The sequence below is a fragment of the Alternaria hordeiaustralica genome (assembly GCF_023758085.1).
Source record: "Alternaria hordeiaustralica strain BMP 2776 chromosome Unknown scaffold_1, whole genome shotgun sequence".
NCBI lineage: Eukaryota > Fungi > Ascomycota > Dothideomycetes > Pleosporales > Pleosporaceae > Alternaria > Alternaria hordeiaustralica.
In genome coordinates, this window is record NW_026056773.1 from 835,125 (window position 1) to 851,133 (window position 16,009).

The following is a 16,009-nucleotide window of genomic DNA, read 5'->3' on the forward strand; positions in this document are numbered from 1 at the left end:
CGAATAGCGTGGCGGTCATGCAGGATCCGCGCAGGAGGGGTATGTCGTGTGTTGACGTATATATACAGAGTGTATCGCCCACCAGGTGTCTATCCAAAGGATCGACAGTAGCTTGTCAATCTTCCAAGCTCTTCTTCATTCGAAAATCACTTCCTCCACAATGGTTCACTTTCGGACAGACATCGGTGCGACGAATGAAGCGGCGGACCCGAACAACGAGAACTATGCAAAGGAGCTCGAGACCGATGTCGTGATTGTAGGCGCCGGCTTTGGTGGCGTCTATCTGATGCACAAACTTCGCCAGCAGGGCTTCAAGTGCAAGATCATGGAGGCTGGTTCCAACATTGGTGGTATCTGGCACTGGAACTGCTATCCCGGAGCTCGGGTCGATTCCCAGGTCCCCATCTACGAATACAGTATGCCTGAGATCTGGAAGGTATGTGGCAATCTTTTCGTATCGCTGTACGATGACTGACATTGGTGGATAGGACTGGAATTGGTCCTGCAGATACCCCGGTACGGAAGAGCTTCAACAGTATTTCGACCACGTCGAGCGAAAGCTGGATATCAAGAAAGATTGCGCGTTCAACACCAGAGTTGTCGAGGCTCAGTTCGACAAACCCTCCTCGAAATGGGTCGTGAAGACCGAAGATGGCCGGACAGCGCGCTGCAAATATTTCCTTTTGGCTCTGGGCTTCGCAGCGAAGCGTCATTTCCCCGACTGGCCAGGAATGGACAAGTTCGAGGGCGAGATCCATCACAGCTCATTCTGGCCAGCATCTGGAGTAGACGTCAAGGGCAAACGTGTGGCCGTCATTGGCACTGGGTCGACCGGTGTTCAGATCGCCCAGGAGACATCGAAGACGGCCGCCAGTATAACCCAATTTGTTCGCACGCCCAACCTTTGCCTTCCGATGCAACAGAAAGCTCTCACGAAGGAGGAGCAGGACAGACGGAAGCAGGGCGAATACCAGGAGATCTTCAAGAAAAGATTGACAACGTTCGCTGGCTTCCAGTACGACTACATCGAGAAGAACACCTTCGATGACTCACCCGAGGAGCGCGAGGCGTTCTACGAGAAGATGTGGGAGAACGGTGGTTTCGAGTTCTGGCTGGTAAGCGATAGACGGGAAGCCCCTACATCAGCAGACACTTACTGTGATCGCAGGCAAACTACAAGGATCTGTTGTTCGACAACAAAGCCAACCGCGAAGCCTACAACTTCTGGGCGAAGAAGACGCGAGCCCGGATAACGGATCCCGAGAAGCGTGAGATTCTTGCGCCTCTGGAGCCACCGCATGCCTTTGGTACCAAGCGACCGAGTCTGGAGCAGAACTATTACGAGATGCTCGATAAGCCCGAGAACAAGGTCATCGACGTGAACAAGAACCCGATCAAGGAGGTTACTGAAAAGGGTATTGTGCTGGCTGACGGTACTCTACACGAGTTCGACGTCATCGCCCTTGCAACCGGCTTCGATTCAGTGACGGGTGGTATGAAGAACATGGGACTGAAGGATGTCGACGGTGTTGAGCTGTCAGAAAAGTGGAAGAACGGTACCTACTCGTACCTGGGTATGAGCCTGAGCGGTTTCCCGTAAGTTCTCACGTGCTTCCAACTACTGCAAGTACTGACTGGACTGTAGCAACTGCTTCTTCCTCTACGGTGCTCAGGGACCGACGGCGTTTTCCAACGGACCCACGTGCGTTGAGGTGCAGGGAGACTGGATCGTCGATGCCATGGTCAAGCTTCGAGAGCAAGGCATCAACTACTGTGATGCCACACACGAAGCAGAGAAGGAGTGGCGGGAGAAGATCACCGAGCTCTCGGACAAGACACTGTTCCCGCAGACCAAGTCATGGTACATGGGAGACAACGTGCCGGGCAAACTTCGAGAGCAGTTGAACTTCGCAGGCGGGTTCCCACTGTACAGCGAAATGACGCGAAGTGCACTGGACAAGGGCTTCGAGGGCTTCATTACTGCGTAGATATCCACTGGCGAAGGAAGGGGACGTTTTGCCTGTTGTAATTAATTGTATATCAATCATCTGCTTTCAACAACTGTCCCGTTTCCGTCGTGTGCGTCAGGTACTGCGGTCAAGGCAGGAAGTAGCCTCAACGAGTGCGACATCTCTTGCACTGCTTGGAACAGCACATGCTGGAAAGGAGCAAAACTCTGGAAATGGACCGCATGGCTCGGGCGTGGGGGGCATGCGATGTGACGGGCGTGATGGGAGGAGAGGGGCAGCGTGGCGTGGGTGGCCGCGGAAGAGCCCGCGGGCAGCAGATGGCCTGATCGGCGTCACATGGAATTTACGCCGACCGACGTCACGACGGGCGCCAGGTCAAGCAGCGCATTGCTACCTGCCTTATGGAAGCCGCACGCGCATCTGCCCACCACCCGGTACCATGAGGACGGCGTTCCTTTTTGGTCGCCAATGCTGTCGCCCAGGCCTGCCCAAACTCGCAACCCGCGCCTTCACGCGTCCATCCACCGCCGCCTCCCGCTTCCGCCGTCAATTTGCGACTCCAAACTTCAAAGGTCGGACGATACTATGGTCCGGTGCAGCTGCCGGAGCTGCGGGCGGCGCGATACTCAGTCCACTTGCCTTCGTTGACGTCGCCAATGATAAGTCGGGCCATGGAGAGAAGACGCATGAGGAGGCCATGCTGGAGGCGTCGCGGAAGGAGCTCGACGAGCAGGTGCCCCATGCGCTGAGGCACTCTACAAAGTACAGGCGAGGCATCTATTTCTTCGTCGAGGACTACATAATCGAGCCCATAGCCACAGGGTTCCGCTTCCTCCACCTCATCATCATCTTCGTGCCGGTCATCGTGACAATACCTGCGATATGGCTTGGTTCACGACAGCCTGATAGAGACAACGAGCGGAGTGGGACGCTGTGGTGGTATGGCTTCTTGGTTGGCTCTATGGAGAGGGCTGGTGCAGCCTTCATCAAAGTATGTGCCGTCACGTTAGACTCAGAAGACATCAACTAGACTGACTCTATGATAGCTCGGACAATGGGCTGCCTCCCGAACAGACGTCTTCCCAACCGAAATGTGTTCAATCATGTCGACCCTCCACTCCAACGCCCCGGCGCACACATTACAAGTCACGAAGCGAACGATCGAGGCGGCTTTTGACGGACAGAGCTTTGACGACATCTTCGAGGAGTTTGACGAGAAGCCATTGGGTGTTGGCGCAATAGCACAGGTATACAAGGCGAAGCTGAAGCCGCACCTTGCGACTCTGGAAGACAACAGCATCGACCGAGAGGAACTCAATCTGGCGCGGCGGATCAAGAAGAATGTCGATGTGACGCTCAAAAGCTCGCCCTCGAGGGTACCATCTAGCCATGTTGCCATCAAGGTTCTGCACCCCAACATTGAGAAGATCGTCCGGAGAGACTTGCGCATCATGGGCTTCTTCGCGGCTGTCATCAACGCTATACCCACGATGGAGTGGCTGTCGTTTCCCGACGAAGTGGAACAATTTGGCGAGATGATGAGGCTGCAACTGGATCTGCGCATCGAAGCCGCGAATCTCACGCTTTTCCGACGTAACTTCAAGGACCGGACGACAGCCTGGTTCCCGTACCCTTACACTGACTACACCACGCGCAATGTCCTTATCGAGGAGTTCGCCCAAGGCATCCCCATGGAAGACTTTCTACAAAATGGAGGTGGAGTGTTCCAAAAGGACATTGCAGACGAAGGATTAGATGCGTTCCTCACCATGCTCCTCATCGACAATTTCATCCATGCCGACCTACACCCGGGAAATATCATGGTTCGTTTCTACAAGCCTGAGCAGTTGGACGTCTCAATATTCGCCAAGAAGGAGGACCGGACGACCGGCCCCAAAGAGTCGCTTGATGTTACTGAAGAGGTACTCGAGCGTCTGCGACCACACAAGAAGAACCCGAAGCAGTGGAAAGCGAAGTTGCAGGAGATTGACAACGAGGGGTATCGACCACAGCTCATTTTCATCGACACAGGCCTTGTAACGGAGCTCAATGCGAAGAACCGCGCCAACTTCCTTGATCTCTTCAAGGCTGTCGCCGAGTTTGATGGTTACAAAGCAGGTCATCTCATGGTTGAGAGGTGCAGACAACCAGACGCAGTACTTGACGGGGAAGTTTTTGCTTTGCGCATGCAACATCTGGTGCTCGGAGTCAAGAGCCGTACTTTTGCTCTCGGCAACATCAAGATTGGAGACATTCTCAACGAGGTTCTTTCCATGGTACGAACACATCATGTTCGCCTCGAAGGCGACTTTGTCAATGTCGTTCTCAGCATCCTCCTCTTGGAAGGTATCGGAAGGAGCTTGAACCCTAACTTGGATCTCTTCGCCGGGTAAGTGATATTACAACGTGCATCTAGCCATCTGCTAACGTAACCAGTGCTCTACCAATACTGCGACAACTTGGTGCACAAAGTGGCTCCTCAATGATTCGTGGAGGCGACTTTTCAATGCTCAAGGTTTGGGTTGGTCTTGAGGCGCGCAGCTTCTTGCAGGCCTCCATTGACACGGTATGCAACATGACACATGTGCTGCGCTGCATCACTAACAATCTCTTAGGTCGAACGATACGTCAAATCCGATCAATTATCACCCAATGTATAATAGGAAGACGGGCGGTTGTCTATTACATGGGATTTCCTTCGTTGTTGATACTTCCACACGTGTGTTAGCGGTTGTGACTGGCTGGTATGAAGGACGCAGGCTGTGCTTGGAACCGAGTAACGGTACAGTGCATCGTCGTTTGAAGGTATTGATCCATAATGTGCAGACACGGCGGATGCTCTGAATCTGTAGGCAACTTTCGTTTTTGTTTGGCTTGCCGTGAAGGGTACGCGTAAGGGCGACAAGGGTCTCGCGTGATGACGTCACCCTCGTGTTAAGCTTCACAGCTACAACGCAATACAACATCCCTCCTCTCAAACACACTACACTTTCCACTCGTATTAGTTGAATTTCGGACATATCCGCTTCTCAAATTGCTCATTCCAACCCCACAACCCCCATTCACCCGAATATAGCTCTTTCCTGAGCAACGATGGAAGCCGGAGCAGCCGGTGTGCTCTACGCAGCCGAGAACCTCCTGGAGGCCGGTGTAGCTCTCGTCAAGGGCATAACTCATCCGACATTGCCGATCAAGGCAAACCTCACGCGCATATCCTCCGTCCCGCTCCCTCGCTCGCATCACACGGTTTCGGTAGTCAAAGGCCGCGCATACATCTTTGGTGGAGAGACGGAAGCCGGCAACCTCGCAGACAATGACATGCACGTTGTCATCCTGCCGTCGAGCGGTGTTCTCGACGCCGACTACACCAAATACTCAGCCCGCGCGGCAAATGGCCTGGACGATGTACCGAACTCGAGAAGGGGACATACGGCTGCGGTCATTGGGGATAGCATCTACATGTTTGGTGGCGAAGGAGATGGTGTAACAGATGAGAAGGGGCGGGTCTGGGTTTATGATACGATATCAAACACGTGGACTTATCTTGATCCAGCTGAGGGCACGCTGTTTCCCAGCCAGCGAACTGGCCACGCTTCGGCGAGCTCAGACCTCCCAGGCCCCAAGACGACGACGTACGTTGAGAAGGCACCGCAAGCCCCCGCCGATCCTGCGAAACACGTTCCCGAGCCGCCAGAAGCAAACTCATACGGAACCATCTTCGTGGTTGGAGGGCGCGAATGTTCGAGCAGCAATCTTGCCAACGATGCACTTGCGTTCGACGTCAAGACACGAACGTGGACCAACATACCTTCCCCATCAGGTCAGCCACGGGAAGGTGCAAGCCTCGCGCTCGTTGGCAGTCGCCTATATCGGTTTGGTGGAAAGGGAATCGAGACATTTGCGTCAGGTGCGACCGAGTACGTGGACGCATCACACGTGTGGACACATGCAGAGCGCGGCACTACGCCTGTCACCAGTGGGTGGGGCTGGGAAGAAGTGAAGCACACCGAAGGTAGCACCGCTACAGCACCGCAGGCGCGCGCAAACGCAGGACTCGTGGGCGTCACCACAGGTCAAGGGCGACACTACTTGCTAGCTGTCGGCGGAGAGACTGAGAACGGAGATTACCTCGACGACATATGGGCACTGCAGCTCGCACCCGAGCGCTCCACGGCCGCAGCGACTAAGGATAATATACGCGCGGGTTTGAAGAGAGATACGCATGAATCGCAATGGGCTGAGGCGATATATCGGTACGTAGACACAAAAGGCGAAGAGGAAAAGGAGATTCCAGGAAAGCCAAAGCGAGGCCTTGGAGCGAGGGGGCATTTCGGCATCGCCAAGGGTACCGAAGTCGACGGCGCGACGTGTGTAGTCTGGGGTGGAGTCGATGCGAACGGCAGTGTACTAAACGACGGTTGGATGATTACTCTTGACAGGTAGTCCGTCACGTTGTGCGCTTATGGATATAAATGAAGAACTTGGTCGACACGCGTCTGCGACCAACAATGCCTGGCTGTCAAGCACGTGGCAAACCTATGGATCATCGCCACTTGTTGCTCTCCACCATTCCATACTGTCTTTGTCTTTATGACTTTCTAGCTTCCTCTCTGGTGTGTGCGCATGACTTTGGGCGAGGATTTCGCTATCTCAAGCGCCTTGCCGTTGATAGTGCCGTGGAACAGACGCTTGGAGCAAGTATCGGCGCTGCCATGCGCGACCAGGGCAACCGAAACCCCAACAACCTGTCGAAGCCACGCTGCACCACATGTCACCTCGCCTTGGTGGTTTTCGCGCATCGCATTGGATGCTGTCAAGCGGAGTTGGTGCCTCGTAAACGTCTTCGTGTGGCCATCGCGATCTTGTTGGTGGGTGGGTACAAAGGTGAAACAACAGAGCTGGCCCAATCAGGAAAGTGGCAGCAACAACACCAGCAATACGCCGCTCTGGTGAAGCCAGTACCCGCTTACAGCGATATAGACTGCCCCACGAGGATTCAGGGCCTGTTTGACAGCCACTAGCTGCCATCGAGTGGCTGACAGCGGCACGAGGCCTGTAATGACGGGAGGGCCGACCCAGTAGAGTGCCGTTAGTAGACAGGACAGGGCCTGGGGCTTCTAGGCGCTATGCGTCCGTTTTATAGGTCATGGGGAGGATGGGGGTTAAGTATATTGCTTGCCCGGGGTGTTGTGCGAGCGACTGGACCCAAAGACGAGTTTACGGGTTACGCCGCGGTTGAAGAGCGCGTACAACAGCAACGGCTGCAGTCAGCTCGTCACAATCTTTCAAGGAGCAAAGAAGATTCGGAAGAGTTGTCAATCATGGGTTGGGGTAAGTCACTACCAAGCCGACTGTGCAGAGGGACGAAAAGCGCTAAACACATCATGCATCGATAGGTGGAGACTTGACACTGGTGAATGGTTCGCCGTTCAGTTGGACCTTGAATGGCCAACATTCGTATCAAATGGATACATGGAAATGGCCAACTGTCAACGCTGGTATGCATATCTTTGATCGAAGGAATACCTCCACTGACCAAGTGAAGGCCAGGCATCAAGAGTATACGTCGAGTTTGGGACGAGAGGAAACACCCGTGACGATGCAGGCGAGGCATACTACAACATCGACGGAACATCGGATAGGTTCACGGTACTCGGACGGAAGCCTTCGGACTATGCACTCACCATATCTCTGGATGACATGTCGACAAAGCAGAGTTCGAGAGGATCAAATGTCGACTTGGGATTTCGGCACAATGCTGCTGTAAACTGGATCATGTCCACTGATGAGGCAGGAACCTGGTGGTCAAATAGCGGTACCTACGCAGATTGGATGCAGCAAAGCATGGGCTCGCTGGCAAACAGAACGCTAAAACACATCTGCATGCCAGGCTCCCACGACGCTGGTATGGGCACATTCAAACCTGGCACTATCGGCGCACACTTTGCCAACACTCAGACCCAGTATCTGGATTTCTACCAGCAACTCGAAGCCGGCTCACGCTATTTTGACCTCCGTCCGGTGCTCTCAAGAGGCGAATGGGTAGCTGGTCACTACGGCCAAGTCGGCGACATCTGGCTTGGTGGGAATGGACAGTCCCTCACAGACATCATACAGCAGATCAACGACTTCACTGCGAAATACCAGGAACTCATCATCATAAATCTCAGCCATACCCTCGACACAGATGACCAGTACAAAGACCTCACGCAAACGCAATGGAACGATCTCTTCACGACACTAAAGCGCATTAACAACCGTTGTACCGTCAGCAACCCCGGAACCACCGATCTCTCCACGCGCCGTCTGGGTGACTTCATCACAGACCGCGCTTCCGTTATCATCATCGCGCAACTACCAGATGATGTGACACTAGGCGACTTTGCGAACCAAGGATTCTACTCGGGCCGCAACTTTCCTTTCTACGACGAATACAGCAACAGTAACAACCTCGCTGCTATGAAGAGCGATCAGCTGGCGAAGCTGAAGCTGAACCGGAATATCGTTGCGGAGCAAAGCGAGAGGAAGGATATGTTTCACATCTTCTCATGGACGTTGACACAACAACCTGAGGATGTGTTGATTTTTGACAAGGCCATCATGTTAGTTTTCCTCTATTCTTCTCCGCGTACACATACAAGCTTTCGCGAGATACTAATATGCTTACCAGGAACATGGCGGCCTCCGCTTTCGACGACCTGATAAGCGAGACGTGGAACGCGTTCACACCGCAAAGCTTTCCAAACGTGCTGTTTGTAGATAGTCTGGGGGTTAGAGACAAAAGTGTTGTTTTCCCGTTCGATAAGCCAAAGCAAGGGTTGCCAACGAACTCCGATATCGCTGCGTTTGCTGTGGCGGTGAATAATGGGATCGCGGGGAGGAATGGGGTTGTGACTGGGCGATGATGGAGAATAAATGGAGACATTAAGAGAGTTTTCCATGTCATGATCTAGAGGATACAAGTTCTCGAGATACCACATGTGTGATAAGTCATGTATGGTCTGTATGGTCGCCTAGTATGCCACACATCATTATCAAATTTGTTGGCCAATGCTTCTGCGTAAAGTTGGCTCGTTCGCCTGATCGAACCGGGCTATCGGTGTTGTGGGGAGTGGTAAGGTCCGGAAAAGTGGAGGTTCAATAACCAGATCTTTCTCCCATCTCAGTGGTCTCAAAGCCTAGCATTAGGGGTGTAGAGAAGCATATCGAGCTCATCTGTATCAGTCCATGATGCAGTATGCGCATGAGAATGTGTATGACGAGCACAAAAACGTGTAAATTGTGAGTATCATCTTGTCGCATTGCTCGTCAGGCCTCCCCGGCATGCTCGGCTTGATGTGCGCTCTAAAGCGAGATGGTTGCGATGAAAGTCTTGTTTGGAGGCGCAAAAGTCGGTCAAACAGCCATAGTGGATCCAGGTAAACGATTTCCACTCTCTTCTTCTTCATCGCATCTCGATCTCGGCTGGACGTTACAATGATCTACATTTGGAATACTGATCATCGCTTTTGCGTGCAGGTACCCGTCGTCGAGGATCTGCGACTGATCAGCAGCGGGGTGCCAACCCTCTGTGCGACAACCAAGTGTGCCGTTCGCGCAGGTTACCGATGCTTGCTTATGGGCATAGAGGAATGTTTGGTTCGACCTATCGCCTAACAGTTCAGGCGTCGTACGAGGGAAGGAGGCGCTGGCGGAAGAAGGCATCTATGTTAGTGGAGAGAAAAGGAAGGTGTCTCCTAGCACGTCAGATGCTCAGTCGGACTCTGACCCCTGAGGCGTCATGTAGGTTGGCTTTCCAAAGCTGCAGCCGTCATGCTCATCCTGCAATACGAGTACTTGCGGAACTACGGCATGCGCCAAGTGCCATGAGATGGAGCGGGTGCTTGTTCTTGCTTAGCAAGAGAAGCGATACGGGTGGTGGACGCCTTGCTTCTCCACATAGTTTGCTTGGCTCAATCGCCCCTTGAGGATGCTTGATCGGGCGTAAGAGGAGAAAAAGTATACAACACGGCAGTCAATATTGACTGTTCGGATGGCTAACCGTGCTATCCGATTGTTGCCATTCTGTCAGGGTAGATTACTAGCTCCGAGGTGGAGTACAGTGATTGTCTGAGTCGAACAAGGGTCGAAAGTCATTCTTGAGATCCCAGCTCGCGCGGCGTCGGGAAGTGGAAGTTTTCGATTCGCGACCGGTAGTCTACCTGTCGCAGTACTGGCTACAAACGATCATCGCAGCCGTTGAATGCAGTAAGCCTAAGATTTGCTAAGGATCGGTCGTGCTGTTGCTTACTCCTCCGCACGAGAAGGGTTTGTCTATCGCAATCTCGTTTCGTCGAGTCAAGCGATCGGGACGAGGCTGAAGAACCTAGTCATCTCAGCAAAAGCTTGTCTCATAACAGAAAAGCAATATATTAAAATAGACTCGGTCTTTATTCCTTGCGATATTCCCGAGGCATATACAGCTCCATTTCTGCATGCCATGGTGGAGTGGAGGTTTTGGAGTTGCTGCCTGAATCAGACGTGCGAGTGGTTAGCTGCATGAAAACGAAGAGGGATACGAGGCCTTCCCGTGCCCCTTGAATCCAATTGCATCGTCGCAAGAGTTTCTGTATCCTGCGCGGCTTGCAACAGTGGTTGCGTGCTGCACGCCACCATCATGTGGCATGAAATTTCTGCGCCGGTAAGCGGTAGTGCTTCGTGATGAGTATTGATAAATCGAGACGTGTGTTGGCGGAAGCAAGCATGCTGTATAGTGCTGAGGGTGGGAGCGCTTAGATGGGCCTCGCTTGACAGCGCACGTGATTGGCTCATCTTGGGCCATCGGAAGCCCACTTGACTCCAATTTTCCTCGGAAGTGCGGGTACGTACCTGGGCCAGAAGGGCCAGAAGAGACATCCTCCACCGCAGCGGAATTGCGCATCATGCTACCTTTCGCGGACGAATCTTCATGCAATTGCATGGCTGTGCGACAGAGACTCGGACTCAAACGACTGCTTACACGATGGCTTGTTGGTGATGCGGGGTGGATCTCTTAACCCGAATAAGCTCTCTCCAAGAGATGTAACCGTCGGTTGGGCGTGCTCGGCAGCTGTTGCCAATGCGCCAGTGAAGGTCGATGCTTTCGTGGCTCAACGCCATGGCTGAAGGGCCGTCTACTGAGTGCGGCACCGTCAGACCGTCAGACCGATGGAAGACGTCACATCGCCTCGCCCGCGGGGTCCTCCAACAGCTAAGTGATAATTTTCTAGCGTCTCACAGCAACATCATCGCGACATGTTGAACAGCGACCGCGCGAAAACGATATGCGCCAAGCAACTACATAGTGACAGACAAGAGTGGAGAACGGCTGCTTGAATCACTCGATGTTTCGAGCAATTACCGGTCGACAGCCGTCACGTCAGAGGCGTTCAGGAATAACATTTCGGATGGCACTGATAGCAAAACACGTTTCAAACGGCTCGGATCAACAATCACGTTCTATTTTCGCTCCACGACGTGACAGCAATGCGGTTCCTGCATGGCAAAGGAGCGCGTGCCACCAACAACCCATGAGGAAAGCTCCCAATCGCGCATCATGTCCGCCCGAAGCGAAGCCGGCGCCGCGGGTCGAGAGCTTGAATCTGCCAGTGCCAGGGGCCCGCGGCACACCAAGCTTTCTTTTCTACGCTGACCGGCATCTGCAGGCCAGAGTCGAGAGCGCTAGTCGTAACGCGAGTCAACCTTAGCACCAGGCCTTTACGGGGATTGCTGGCTAACCGTCGATCATTCTTACCCTTCATAAGATGATTCTACCCGCATGCCGTGATGACTTTTCTTGGTACCTTCTGTTCGAAGTCCTAATCTTACCTTCTTGTGATCCGTCTTTCGTTCCGGTCCAAGGTCCTTCAGTGTGTCGTCGTTATTGACCACCACTATCCACTCGCTCATCTCTTAATCCGACCATCAGAACAACTTTAATTCCGTAATTCGAACCGACCACATTCTTACAACATGCACTACTCCGCGGCTCTCGCTGCCGTTGCAGCTATCACTCCTCTCGTCAACGCCCATGGCGCCGGTCTGCCCAACATCATTGGCTTGAACCCGAGGGACCTCCGGGCCCGCGACCTACTTTCTCGCACTGGAGCTCGATTCACCGGAGTTAACGAGCTTCTGCAACCCAAGACTCAGGTCAAGAACAAGGTCGTGGCCCGTCAAGACGACCGCCAGTGTGGTGCGGGTGTCGGCAACTGTCCCGCCGGTCAGTGCTGCTCAGGTGCTGGCTACTGTGGCACAGAAGACGACTACTGCTACTCTCCTGGATGCGATTACGAGCACGGCTCTGGCTGCCCTGAGAACGCCACCCCAGGAGGTACCAACACCTCTTCCATCGCCCGTACCAAGGTCGGCAATGTCGAGTACGGTGGCGCTGGTATCTACGGCTGCACCACGCCCGGCACGGTTGCCATCACCTACGACGACGGCCCACAAAAGGTCTTCACCAGCCATATTCTCGATGTCATGGCTTCCTACAACGCCAAGGCTACTTTCTTCATCACTGGAAACAACATCAACAAGGGACAGATTGACATCACTCCCGAGTTCAGCAGTGTTCTTAAGCGCATGGACTCTGAGGGCCACCAGCTTGCTTCTCACACCTGGACCCACTTGGACCTGAGCGCCGTCTCCCAGCAGGACCGTTACAACCAGATGATCAAGAACGAGATGGCTCTTCGCAACATCGTCGGCAAGATCCCCACCTACATGCGTCCCCCGTACTCCAGCTGCACTGCTGAGTCAGGATGCGAGAAGGACATGGCTGACCTCGGTTACCACGTCACATACTTCAACCTTGATACCGTATGCACTTCCTAGATCTCTTGAAAGGGTTCAATTGCTGACACTAGAAACAGGATGATTACGAACACGACAGCACCACCCTCATCCAATACTCCAAGGATGTTTTCCTGGGCAACGTCACCAGCGGTCCCGCCGCCAGCAACCAGTGGCTCGAGATTGGTCACGATATCCATGAGCAGACTGCCATGAACCTGACCGAGTACATGCTCTCCACCCTCACTCAGCTCGGATACAAGGCCGTTACTGTTGGTGACTGCCTTGGTGACCCCAAGGAGAACTGGTACCGCACTGCTGGTGGTGCCGGCTCTGGCAACGCGCCCAACCCCGCCACTTCTGCCGGTGCTCCCGCTGCCACTGGAACCAAGCAGGTTACCCCCGATGCTACTTGCGGTGGTACCAAGGGATACACCTGCTTGGGGTCTACCTTCGGTAACTGCTGCAGCGCTGCCGGTTACTGCGGTACCACTTCGGCCTACTGCGGAACTGGCTGCCAATCTGGCTTCGGTAACTGCGGCAGCAACGGTGTTGCCCCTACCACCACCACCACTAAGGCTGCCACGCCTACCAAGGCTACTACCTCCAAGGCCCCCGTCGCTTCTGCCGCTGGCAAGGTCTCCACTGACGGCTCATGCGGCGGTACTTCTGGTTTCACCTGCGCTGGCTCATCCTTCGGTAACTGCTGCTCCCAGTACGGCTGGTGCGGAAGCACTACTGACCACTGCTCCACTGGCTGCAACTCCGCCTTCGGTACCTGCACTGGCACTGGAGCATCCGCCACTAAGCAGGCCGCTACCACAACCACCAAGGCCGCTGCTGCGCCCACCAAGAAGGCATCTACTGACGGATCCTGCGCTGGAACCTCTGGCTTCACATGCTCTGGCTCTTCTTTCGGAAACTGCTGCTCCCAGTACGGTTGGTGTGGAAGCACCACCGGTCACTGCGGTGCTGGCTGCCAGGGTACTTTCGGTACCTGCAACTAAGTTAACCAACTGGTGACTTTCCCTTTCTGTTCCGTTAGAAGTAATGCGCCCACATGAGGGCACGATCTGTACATTTGTATCAACATAGGGCGGCGTCAAGCCTATCAATGACATGACGAGGTCAAAAAAGGAGCGATTCCACGTCCATAACCGTGTTCTCACACAATGCAGCTTTTGTACTTTATGAGATCAAAACCATTGCACGAACCTGCATATCATGTGTTGCGAGTAGGCTGGGGACGAGGGGTAGATGTAGAGATTCGCATTATCGAAGCATGAAAAAGCACAAAAATGATCAATACACATTAAACATTCAGCATCTTTCATGGAGTCCCTCATTTGGCCATTTAAGACGAGCTTATCGCAAGATATGTAATAATGTCGGCTTACTGCCACATCACTGGTTCCTGCACCGAAGGCACTGAGAATATTTGAGCTGGCCAGCGATTTCATTGAGGAGCGAGTGTGTTTAAACTACCACCAAAGAGATACATGCAAGTCGCTCGTGAGAGCCGTCATCCCACTCTACACCAGACACTGCAGGTCTAATGTTGATGGACCATGTCCCTCCGAACACTCCATTCTCGTCCATTCCCCAACCCGAAATGGGCATCAGAATGTCAGGTATCATCGTTTACTCGGGGCAAAGGCCGTTCTCAGTCAAGAAGTCGCCGAGAGCATCGACGCACCCAGCGCAGCCGCAGAGCTGAGTCAAGTTAGTGGGAGTGGGTACTGGAAGGACAATGGGAGGAAATACCGAAGGAGCACCACCGGAAACACATGCAATGACTGCGGCAACGCCAGCGGGTCCGCCTGCAATACCTCCTGCAATGCAGAAAGCGGCACCGATAACAGCAGCGCAGTCGAAGATGCTGCAGTCGGCTTGCTGGGCAGCGAACTGAATGGCACTGGTCATCTGTTGGCTCTCGCGCTTGGCGATCTCGTTGGGAGCGGCGGCGGCGAGGCCAGCAAGGGCGGCGATGGTGATGGTGGAGAAACGCATGTTGATGGTTTGAGGAGGTGTTGAGCGAAAGGCTGGTAATGTAGTGAAGGTAATGATGTTGTGATGTTGAAGCTTGGTGAGTTCTTTCAGGTCGACTTCTGGCCGTCCTTTATACTTTCTCGTCCTCACATAGTCCTCTTTCTTTCTCCATCACCGCTGACATCGACCGGTCAACTCTCCCAGTCCTCTCGGACGCGCACAAAGTTATCACTGTCCCGAACTGGGTTACTGTCTCGGGGTTGAGAGCCTTCCTGAGGCTATGACCACATAATTGTCCGTCATTTTGCCCACTCAGCGTTCTGCGACTACTCACCGCAGAGCTTGACTGGCATTCATGAGGTGCACACGGTGTTTGTCGACTGGCAATGACGGTGGTGGTAAGCTGATCGCATAAGGGGTGGAGGAGTTCAGACGTCGAGACACAGAGACAGTGTTCTAAGCGATGACTATGTGCATGCAGCAACCGGCATATGATATTCGCAGAATGGAACTACCATGATGATTCGTCGTCGTGATGATCTCAAGCACCTTGGCGCGATCAATGTAGTGAAGATCGTCCTAGGTTACACGACAGTTAATATGGCTATAATACTAGGGCTGGCCCGGTCAGACAATTACTAACTTCTTCTCCAGTACATCGTATGTCTTACATAGGCCTGCGGGGGAGGCACTACTTGCCCCGAAACGATTGTGGCTGGGGAATCAGCTACCGAAAGCGGCCGCAGTAAGGTTGACCGCACATGCTGGCTGACCACTGATCGAAGCCATTTGCCGGCACCAGGCGGTCAAAAGAAGATGAGCTGCTTAGTTATCTTGGCTCTCATGCAGCCAGCACTTACATGCAGCCAGCACCTACCTAGGTAGGTACCCGCAGCGCCTTCAGCCTCTGCCGTGGCTCTAATTCGAATGCCGATCCCATCAAGACAGACTATATCGTCGCGTTGTTTCTGCAGAGTGCTCGTATAGAATGCGATTTCGCTGTTGGTAGCTTTCTATTAGTAGAGTGGAAGGTAAATCCTTTCTTGGATCGACATTCACGTTGCATGTCTTGAACGAAGGTGCCAGGCTACGTTATCTTATTCTCGGCCTAGATCTCGGTGAGCACGTAAGGGAAGAGGCGTGTAGATCTATCTTAACAATTAGTGGAGAATGACAAGTCCCGATGTCACCTCGGCATGCGGTAGAGCGGGCAGTCTCTACCTAGTCTTTGAGTAGTT

General features: G+C 53.5%; 6 protein-coding genes across 6 annotated transcripts; 5 read left to right on the forward strand and 1 right to left on the reverse strand.

Moving 5' to 3' along the window:
• Positions 1-160: 160 nt before the first annotated feature.
• J4E84_000239 (uncharacterized protein) lies at positions 161-1,988 on the forward strand (the record flags this gene model as incomplete). The annotated part of the gene is made up of 4 exons (XM_049382882.1): positions 161-436; positions 489-1,115; positions 1,169-1,596; positions 1,646-1,988. 4 exons carry the CDS (start codon positions 161-163, stop codon positions 1,986-1,988), a joined length of 1,674 nt encoding a protein of 557 aa, XP_049248400.1.
• A 421-nt stretch (positions 1,989-2,409) lies between these two features.
• On the forward strand, positions 2,410-4,630 carry J4E84_000240 (uncharacterized protein; the record flags this gene model as incomplete). The annotated part of the gene is made up of 4 exons (XM_049382883.1): positions 2,410-2,961; positions 3,017-4,359; positions 4,407-4,536; positions 4,586-4,630. The coding sequence occupies 4 exons, from the start codon at positions 2,410-2,412 to the stop codon at positions 4,628-4,630; spliced, it is 2,070 nt and encodes a 689-aa protein (XP_049248401.1).
• A 433-nt stretch (positions 4,631-5,063) lies between these two features.
• Positions 5,064-6,413, forward strand: J4E84_000241 (uncharacterized protein; the record flags this gene model as incomplete). The annotated part of the gene is made up of 1 exon (XM_049382884.1): positions 5,064-6,413. One exon carries the CDS (start codon positions 5,064-5,066, stop codon positions 6,411-6,413), a length of 1,350 nt encoding a protein of 449 aa, XP_049248402.1.
• Positions 6,414-7,291: 878 nt separating this feature from the next.
• Positions 7,292-8,733, forward strand: J4E84_000242 (uncharacterized protein; the record flags this gene model as incomplete). The annotated part of the gene is made up of 5 exons (XM_049382885.1): positions 7,292-7,301; positions 7,367-7,468; positions 7,516-8,572; positions 8,641-8,682; positions 8,730-8,733. The coding sequence occupies 5 exons, from the start codon at positions 7,292-7,294 to the stop codon at positions 8,731-8,733; spliced, it is 1,215 nt and encodes a 404-aa protein (XP_049248403.1).
• Positions 8,734-11,960: 3,227 nt separating this feature from the next.
• J4E84_000243 (uncharacterized protein) lies at positions 11,961-13,789 on the forward strand (the record flags this gene model as incomplete). The annotated part of the gene is made up of 2 exons (XM_049382886.1): positions 11,961-12,809; positions 12,863-13,789. 2 exons carry the CDS (start codon positions 11,961-11,963, stop codon positions 13,787-13,789), a joined length of 1,776 nt encoding a protein of 591 aa, XP_049248404.1.
• A 634-nt stretch (positions 13,790-14,423) lies between these two features.
• Positions 14,424-14,792, reverse strand: J4E84_000244 (uncharacterized protein; the record flags this gene model as incomplete). The annotated part of the gene is made up of 2 exons (XM_049382887.1): positions 14,424-14,495; positions 14,547-14,792. The coding sequence occupies 2 exons, from the start codon at positions 14,790-14,792 to the stop codon at positions 14,424-14,426; spliced, it is 318 nt and encodes a 105-aa protein (XP_049248405.1).
• Between the last annotated feature and the right edge of the window lie 1,217 nt (positions 14,793-16,009).